Source organism: Montipora foliosa, chromosome 4 (assembly GCF_036669935.1).
Source record: "Montipora foliosa isolate CH-2021 chromosome 4, ASM3666993v2, whole genome shotgun sequence".
In the NCBI taxonomy this organism is placed as follows: domain Eukaryota; kingdom Metazoa; phylum Cnidaria; class Anthozoa; order Scleractinia; family Acroporidae; genus Montipora; species Montipora foliosa.
Genome location: NC_090872.1, coordinates 19,132,580 through 19,142,579, shown reverse-complemented (window position 1 = coordinate 19,142,579; position 10,000 = coordinate 19,132,580). Strand labels below are relative to the sequence as shown.

At 40.1% G+C, this 10,000-nt stretch overlaps 1 protein-coding gene across 1 annotated transcript in view; it reads left to right on the top strand.

Moving 5' to 3' along the window:
* The window catches only part of LOC138000171 (TPR and ankyrin repeat-containing protein 1-like), a 40,276-nt gene that overhangs the window by 842 nt on the left and 29,434 nt on the right, over positions 1-10,000 (top strand). The window contains exons 2-4 of the mRNA XM_068846388.1: positions 128-211; positions 3,470-3,741; positions 7,091-7,321. Of these exons, the coding sequence (XP_068702489.1) occupies positions 3,496-3,741; positions 7,091-7,321 (477 nt within the window). The 5' untranslated portion in view covers positions 128-211; positions 3,470-3,495. The remainder of the gene's footprint in view (positions 1-127; positions 212-3,469; positions 3,742-7,090; positions 7,322-10,000) is intronic.

Sequence of the window (10,000 nt, the reverse complement as noted above, 5' to 3'; positions counted from 1 at the left end):
AAGCAGGACAATAGATATTTAAGTTGAAAGCACGTTTATTGGCTGAAGGCTCCGAGTCACGGGTGGTTGTGGCAAATTAAAATAATTTCTTTGAATATTTATAAATATGTCTTTTTACGATCCCAAGATGGAGGTTTGCTTTTGTAATTCCAACTCTGCTTCATTTGAGGGAAACTCGAGGAAAACATTACCAACAGCTTAACCAAAGCAGGTATTTATGATCACGTAAGACTTTCGATTGAGTAAGTGTTTCGATATTCGCCCGTTCACGGCCTTTCTCATCACTTCCGCGATGGTTGAACCAAATCATACAGTGAAAAACTTCAAGCAATTGGCTTCGGTTCTAATTGCAACCGTAAACAGTCGCTTTTCAGAAATGCAATTCGAAAGTACCAAATCAAAGAAATGACATTTTGAAGTTGAGTTGCGACGTTAGGTGGAAAAATCTATACATAATTGTTATTATGATTATTAATTTTTTTGTTGAATGTAATATTGACAATTGACGTGATCGAAATATCAACTCGAATTCAGATAACCTACGAGCCCTTCAAGTTTTAGTTCTTTCAAATTCATTTTCGGTGCCGAATCGGAAAGTAAACAAACATTGAAGTTTGAATCCTAAATTTGGAAATTCAGAGAGCAGGGATGAAGTATTGGTAAGAGCACTCGACTCCAACTGACGTAAAACAAAAGAAACAAAAGACAGAAAACAAAACAACTGGTCCCAAGTGACCAAAAATACAATGCTTTCCGGTACATGCAGAAAGACCCAACTGACCAATTCGATTCCCAGATTCAGAGTCATATGTTGGTTGAGTTTTGTTGGTTCTGTACTCTGCACCGAGAAGTTTTTTTTCCGTGTACTCCCGAGTCTTCCCTTCCCCTCAAAAACCAACCAATGATTTGATATGAGTTGATTTGATTTGATTTGATTTCAGACGATACACTGTCCCCAAATTAATACCTCAGTCCAACTCTGCCTACTTAAAAGTCATTGTTATTGTTTAGACTTCGATCGTCGGCTTCACGTCATATTAACTTCCTACAAAAGGAATCGGTTTGACGAAACAGAATGACATTTTGAGAAAAATGTACAAGCCAATTCACCACCGTTATGCTTTCTAGCAACTTCTTCCGCCGTTAAAAGGAACCACGTTTGACGTAAATACTGAATTATCGAGACAGGGCCGGTTGAGGTCATCGACGCTTCGCTGATAAAGGAAATTGAAATGGTTGTTTCACGCCAGTTGGTCGTGAATAGTCGTGACAAAAGATTTCTCTTGCATTGAGAACGACAGAGACCTTTAAGGTGTAGGGGTTTATAGTAGTGTCCATTCGTCACACATCAAACGCTGCTGATCAGACTGCAAGTAAGTGTATTTACTATTATACCGAGTACATCACCGATGCAATACGCGTAAAAACACTCGATCGATAACTGAGATTCCCGTGACGTGATTTAGTAAGTATCCTTTTGAATGTGAAAATAAGGTAAACTAAGTTTACTTATGTTATCCTTGCAAGTTCTTGTAAGTTGCAACTGTGTTTTGAAAGTTACCAGTGAAAAATTACTAAAAGGAAATGGTAGACACTCAGACAGTTGATCACTCCAGTTCAGAATTAATTAATGAAAAAAGAAAAAAAAATTGCAAGCAAAATAAATGGAAAATTTACTCAGCTCTGAAGGTTTAACATACGTTTGTCGACATCACATTCGAATGTTTGATCATGCTGAATTCCATAATCATTAACAACGGTGACAATGTCGCAAGCTACAACTAGGTTACTCCATAAATTAAGAGTAGTATTTATGAAGCTTCTGCACAAAGAGTTCGTTTAGGCCACAGGGATGCATAAGAGAGCATGGATTCGCTATAGTTACGCCTGCACCGGCGCCACCCAAATGTTACGAAAATCGGCTCAGCAGTGATATGTGTGCTCTTGTCAGTAGACAACCGTGATGGCAAGAGAATAAAGGGGTTAGTTTCTAAAGAAACTGTGGTACTGCATCGGTAGGGAAGCAGTACACGAAAATTTGGGGTTTTTTTCAACGGAGTTCATAATGTAAATTGACCACCGTACAGGGATTATGATGGCAGCTACCTACCACCTGTGGAATTGACTGGCAATTGCCAACCGTCCTCAAGCAGGAATTTTAAACGTTCGCCTTCCTCTGGATGTTATCAAGGTTAATGGAATAGTTAGCGACGCATGCATCTCGCACAAAAGCACTCGAGACTGGACTGCCTACATTGTAAACACACACCCTTGGAGTCCGATGCGTTGGCATTTCCGGCAGTATTAATATTTTCAAGCCGGCGGTTCAGCAAGCCTTTAGCCGACTCTTACAGATATCTTAGCAAGATGTTAGGACCATATAAGCTTTTTCTCAAAGGTTAATCCGCGGATTTCAAGCATATCTAGCCAAGACAGATTGTCGTCACCGAAGAATAGATTGGGAGTGACTGGGTGCTTTTTCTGGAACAATACCATAATTTTGCATTTTGATGGTTCAAACATCACATAGTCACTTATCTGCCCACGTGTTTATTCCGTCAAGGTCTCTGTTTAAGTTTTCTCCTGCTGAGCCACATCTAACTCCGAGGGCTGGAGTCATCAGCATAGAAATACAACTCTTTCTCGGATTGCAGAAATCAACCAAGTAGTCGATAAACTGAAATTGAAACAGAGTAAAAGTAATTATGAACAAAACATATTTACGATAATAAAGCTGTAAATCCTGGTAGACTAGAATTGCATAAATAAAAAATAAGGCAACTATAAAGCACGTTCTCTCAAAAGAGTCCCCTTTGAAAAAGCCCTTAACGAAGTTACAAACTTGTTGTAGTCTTGATATTCATTTCTGTGTTTGTCAGACACTGTTCTTTAGTGACGACTCATCAGTGTTTCGGTACCAGGCGGTTGCAACTCTGAACTTGTTGGTGGCATATTATGTCCAAAGTTACTGATCGAAAGCTATTGTGCAGCCGTATATTCCTATGATGGTTTGACATAGCTTGCGAAAACATCCGTCTCTCCTCGCTCTTCGTCGCTAAACGTCCCCAGCGAAGAAACGGATGTTTTCGCAGGTTAGGTTTGACACTGACTGGAGCGAACGGGCGCCGGCTCTGGATCTAAGCATAAGACGTTTTTATCCTTCTGTCTCTTCTTTTACATCATATGAAATACTCGGGATTATATTGTTAATAATACAGTCGGTAGCATGCGTAAGTTGTGGTATTGAAATCTCCGACATTTGATGATGTATGGTCGTTGTGCAGTTCAGTGTTTTTGTTTATCTTGCAAATCAACGAAAGTCTATCGTGACATGTACAAGAGAGAGAATTCATCAGGTTTGTCTCAATCGAAAGGAATGCACGTGCTTTAAATGAACGTGGTGTTTTAAGCCTAAAAGTTAATTTTTCTTGGTATTCAATTCATCACGTTTAAGCTCCCTATTTTGCAGGTATCTTTGTTATACCAAGAACAGCCATGGATCCGGCCAACCACTTTGCTGGGATGGGACAAATGGCTATGGAGCGTGGTGACTTCCCAAGTGCCCTGCATTTTCTATCCGAAGGTCTTGAACACTGTCCTCGCACTGCTCCACAGTCGTGTCTTCCTTTTCTTGTTCAAAGAGCCCAGTGCTTTTGGCAGCTTGGACAATTCCAAGCGTCTGTGCACGACATGGAAGAGGCAATAGGAAGAGGGTTACCGCAAGAGGGAAACCACGCCCAGGTACATTGATGCCACGCGTTATTTACGAAAAAAGGTTAAAGGGGCAGTGTCACGCTATTTTAGTCAAACTTCAAAACCACTGAAGTGCACTAAAGCTTTTCTTTGTTGCTTGCACTCGAGGATCGAGAGGATGGAAATGGATTGAAACTTGAAAAAACCGGCCAGTTTTCAAGTTTGGAGACGATGTCTTCACAAAAGTCGCCAAAAATGAAATACAGTGGTTTGACAGGAATGTTGTACGTGTGAGCTAAAATATGATTTTAGATTTTTACCCAGTTTTGGTCTAAAAACAGCAAATTTAGCATGACAGTGCCCCTTTAAGTGAACGCGCTAAAAGTTATTTGGTTGCATTACATATTGTCTCTTGTAAGGAGTTGAGCGAATTCAATGATTCATACAACAGCTACTTTTGTTATTAATAGACTCTCAGTAGGGACAGCGGAGAATGTTTCATTGTGGTAGGGCATGACAAAGAAGCCCTAGGGATCATTATATACTATGCCATCCATCATGCATTATCATGCAATCTGGAGCTTTAAAAGCTATCAAAGGGAAGAAGTGGTAGAGCCCCTGCCCTCCCCAATCCACATGCCCTTCTTAGCGAAGTATTATCTTCATTGTTGTGGTTTTCGTCGTCTCTATTGCCATCGTTATTGGTATCGTTATTATTTTACTGCTTTTCCGTTGTGTTAGCACAACTCCACCTTGTGCAAGCTTTCACCTTTAGCCTAAGGTTTCAAGAACTTTTAATTTACCCAGAAAACTTACAAAATGATCCAGTTTTGTTAAAGTCACAAAAGTTTCAGAGTCATCATTACGATGGTGATGATTAAATCATTATCATCATCATGATCATTATCATTACTGTTATTATTATAGCAGTATAAAACGTATGAATGCTACTAAAATAAGCTCTACAGGGCGCACCGCGTGACCTATGTTGCTGACAAGAATTTGCTTAAAAATGATCTAAATCCTAAGCCTTAAAATCCAAATTTTAAAAGTAAAAGAAATTACAAAATCAAAACTAATCTAAATAAACAGGTTCCCTCTTGAGTAAGTATCATCCGTCCTTGATCAAGTTCACTTGGTTATGACTTTGAAGGTGCGAGCGATGTTTAAGGAGCTCGACAGTACCGCCTTTTACATCCTCTTCAAAATGTCAAGTGAACGTGAACCGAAGATCCTGTTCATTTGCACTTCAAGTTCCTTCGACCAACCACCCAGTACGTCTATGATGACGTTAAGTTGTATGATCTTATAGTTTGGGTAACGCTTGATAAGATCGAAGCGTAGGGGTCCGTACTTTTCCATCTTTTCAGCCTCTTTCTTCTCGCGGTTGTCAATCCACGGGCAACTCATTTCCACTAACAGTACTTTCTTTTCCTTGTGATCAATAATGCGCGTATCTACTCTATTGGCCCGCACCGTAGTATGCTCTGCATAGACTGGGACATCCCAGAAAGCCTGCGCTTGGGTAGATTCATACAGTGGTTTTGGCTCAATGCGCGAAAACCAAGGTGAGACAGTCTCATTTAGATGAAGGCCTCTGAGGATCTCGAAGAACAACACTTTCAGTGACGCGTTATGTCTCTCCATATACTTGGTCTGCGCTAAAGATGGACACCCGGCTAGCACTTGCGCAATGCATTCCGGAGCTTTCCCACACATCCTGCACATGATGTCATTCTGGTCAGATGTGCCCGTCTTATAGGCCGAGTAGACTCGTGTTGGTAATTAAGAGCTGTTCGTATAACTCCATTACTCCTGCAACCGTATGGGTAGGTGCACAACTCCACTCGCTTAGCCAAGCAAAGCAGCCTCGTTTACTTAATTGATCATCGTTCCATCTACTACTTACAAGGCGACCCTGCCACTTCTGATCCTGTACTTTGTTTTCTAGCCCAGCACATACAGCTTTCTTTAGTTGCAGCTTCACATGATAACCAGTAATCTTCTTCTCGGGGTTGCTTTGAGAAGTGCACGATGACTCAGCAGGCTCCAGAGTCAAAGAGGAAAATCCTTTGTTCTCTGCTTTCTCTTCATAATAATAATAATAATAATAATAATAATAATATTATTATTATTATTATTATTATTATTATTATTATTGTTATTATTATTATTTCTTTCTCTCAGTATGAATTTGAACCACTGGTTCCATGATGGATAGCAGGCTAATTCCCTTAGTTTTACACTGTAGGTATCCACCATCTTCCTGATGATCTTTCCTGTTCCCAACAAGGCAGCCGTTTGGAGCAGTTCAATAGGGAATCGTAGCCCTAGCGTTATTATCCAGTTTTTTTATGTTCTTGTATACTGTTCCCAGTGCTCCAATAATTATTGGGATGATCGTTACTTGTTTCAGCTTCCATAAACGTTTAATTTCACGTTTCAAATCTTGGTAAATTTCTATATTTTCTGACTCCTTGTTTTGAATTCTTGTTTCGAATGGACATGCTATAGCAATTATGTTTTGCAATCCGTTCCCTTTTGTGAACCACTACAATATCTGGCTTATTGTGATAATGTACTTTACGGTCAGTCTGGATAGAAAAATCCCAAAGGATTTTTGCGTTTTCATTTTCGCAAACTGACTCAGGATTGTGCTTATACCATGTTACTCACTTTAATTATATACTCACAAAGATACCAATGCAAACTTCATCATGTGTCCAAATCTTGTAATGTTTTTGGGCAAGCTCTTCGGATTCAGCGACTGCATTGGCAATGGTTTCCTCAGCTTTCCCCACACATCCTGCACAGTCACGTAGTGCTTTGCTTATCAATGCACATTTTCATCCAGTTCGTTGGCAATGCCTGATCTTGAAGGGCAGTATCATCCCTTCTGTCTCCTTCTTTACGTCACCACTAACCAATCACTTCCAACTTTCTGTCGCTCGCATGTCATCTATCGTTATCGTTATCGTTATCGTTATTATGGTGTGTGATAACTCGATTTTCCAGAGTTTCCGGGGATTGGCTTTATTTACCTACTATTTATGCCGGCTATGTAACAGTACGACTTTCCTACGACTGTTGAATGAGACAAGTATCTTTAATTTTGAAAAATAAAGGTAAAGGTTCGTGTTTTACAAGGGTAACTCGTGCTAGAGAACTAGAGTTACTGATAAACTAGTGGCTCTCTCTGCGAACCTTTTATCCCCCGTTTTACGGGTATTCAAAGGATCAGAAGAAAGTCGAAAGAAACGTCGATAGAATGAGACGGGGATCGAACTGGCGACCTCCCTCTCAAAATGCCCCGCCCTAACCGATTAAACTACGCCTGTCTCGCTATTGTAAAATGTCAGTGTTGATATTAATGTCTTAACATTTTTTTTACCAACAGTGGGAAATGAGGAATTGGACGGATCATGGATTTTTTCTGTATCAAAACAGAGACTTCCGTCTTGCAGAGCGATGCGTCAATATAGCATTTCATTTTCAACACGGTATACTTCCCGAGCATGCAGTGCAAACTTTCCTGTGCAGAGGGTTCATTCGGTACGAGCTGAACAATGAAGCTGGAGCACAACAAGACATTAACATCGTTAAAGGAATAGATTCAAGACTAGCTGAGGTAGGGCCGAAGACCGAATACAACCAAGAAGTTCGAATGGCCTTATTCGCGCGGCGGCCATATTGGCCATAGACAATAGATTTCGTCACCCGGGCCTTGAGTTGAAATGTTTGTGAACTAGTTTCGGTGTAGCCTCTCACGCAGACATTCTTTGGGCTTCGTCACGCGTTCCTCCCTCACGAGCGTCTGCTGAAACGAGTCGCAATTTACGTAGACCAATCACGACGTACTTCCTGATTCTGTAAATGCACTTTTGACCCTGAGACATTCTGTGTACGGTAACTGCAAGAAAATGGGCTTCGTGTGTTGGGCACTTAAAGTCGCTGACTTAAATTTATGTCAAGGAGAAACTATAGCTCATACATTTTATGCTTTGGCTTACATGTTTGCGGCTCTTCACAGAAGGAGTATGGTAGAATTCGTATGTTTGAAGGATTTTGCTCCCGTGCAAACCTACTCGTGGCGCTGTCATCGCTTAGAATTGACAATATATTTACAATTTCAGTGGAGTCGTTTCGTTCAAATAACCCCATTTCTTGTTACTCCTTCGGTTGAACTGATTTAAGGTATGCTTTAATTTTCAAATCGAAGAAACACTGAGTACGAACGATCGGCTCGAAACACAAAAAAATTTAATCAATTTTTAGAGACGATCATCGCCAAAAGCAGCCTGAAAATTTCAAGCTTAAACGTAATGGATCTTTTTCAAGCTTTGTTCTCGGTCAACACTACTAAATGGCCATCCGTCAAACTGACATTGGACATTTCCTTACAATTACACGACGCAATGTCCCATCTGAATATGAGAAGATTATCGCTGCAAAAAGAGTGAAAACAGGCAGAATTAGAGCTTTGGTTCAACAAGAAATAGCGTTTCTAAGCAAAGCCGGGCTGATCTACAGTATTTAGGTCTAAAAACCACTTTGAAGACGATTGGCTTTTACTTGTTTTGCTGGGTACTATTATGTCAATAATCTAAAAAAATTCGATTTTCCAGGAGCTCGTCTCGTTAGGCTAGTAGATATTGGAATATGCAAGGAGAACCCGTCGATCCGGGTTCAACTCTTTGGCTCGCCTTATCTGAATGTTCTCTGCACATTGAAATGTTTGTTTCTTTGAAGTACATTTGAAGTCTGAAGTAGATTGTACTTTGTGTAAGTTGAACAAAAAGGGAAATGTCAGTTTGAGGGATGGCAATGAGTGTTGACCTTTCTTCTCGCTACTGTTCTAGTTGCGTTCATTGCGCTTCAAGGTAATGGTTCTCGTGCAGTTCAAATACACTCGCAATACTTTTTAAATATTAAAATATTTTTATTCGTATTTACAGTATATATTTGCACGGTGCTTTCAATTTTAGATGAAACGACACCATACCCTTGCTAAGCACTCGCCTTTTGACAGACGAGAGTGTAAATGAATACCCCACCGAGGAAACAAAATAAATGTTTCTGAGGAATATTTTGGAAAGTCTTTGTGCCTTTCATAATTCATTCAAAGAAATGGTTGACGCATTGACGCTCCCAGGGGAGCAATCTACACAGCGCCGATTGGTTGCTATGCAACCCGCACGTGATATCCAGATGACAGTTACTTAGCAAAGGGAAAGGAACGTGTGGCTCGTTTTAGTAGACGCTCGTGGGGGAGGAACGCGTGACGAGGCCCTAAGAGTGTCTGCGTGGGAGGCTAGTTTGGGTGGGGAAAAACAATTGTTTTCAATCCCTCGGGACTCAACATGGCCGCCGGGTGATTAATTATTTCCCATGGATCATCTTTGGCTCAAAAACAAAGCTCAAAATTTTGCCAGGCAAACACACTTTCAAAATCTGAAGAAAAAAAGGAAGTGATTTTTTGATCCCAGTACCACTACGTTTCGTCAAGAGAACATGAGGTAAGCGAGGAAGACTATATCTGTTGTTCCTATTCCCACTTTCACACTGTGACTTAATGATAAGGTATATCTTCCTTGAAATAACCACACAGTATGACACAACTAATAAAAGACTTCGAATAAGTTTCATAGGCATAGGGAAAAACAAGGGGATTTGCGCTTTCCTACCCTTGTTTGTAAAGAAATAATTAACAAACAAGGGTAGGAAAGATATGATCCATGGGAAATTGATTACATAAAAGCGATAAAAGCGCAAATCCCCTTATTTTTCCCTATGCCTATGAAACTTATTCGAAGTCTTTTATTAGTTGTGTCATACTGTGTGGTTATTTCAAGGAAGATATACCTTATTATTAAGTCACAGTGTGAAAGTGGGAATAGGAACTACAGATATAGTCTTCCTCGCTTACCTCATGTTCTCTTGACGAAACGTAGTGGTACTGGGATCAAAAAATCAGTTCCTTTTTTTTTTCAGATTTTGAAAGTGTGTTTGCCTGGCAAAATTTTGAGCTTTGATTTTGATCCAAAGGATGTTTACTTTCACGGTCTGCCATTAATCACGTAGAAAACTGACCGACTGAACCGCAGAGGGTTGGATCTGGGGAAAGTGACGTCGTTTACTCATTAGCTTAAAATTTCAGCGTGTAAATGCATTTTATTATGTATGCAAAACACGAGTTTAAAAATCTGAAAGCCCGAAACTCCCGTGCTGCATATTAATTCATCCGCTTACACACGCATTCCATTCTTAAGCTATTGAGTCTTAACTTTGACATTATTTTCTTCTCGAT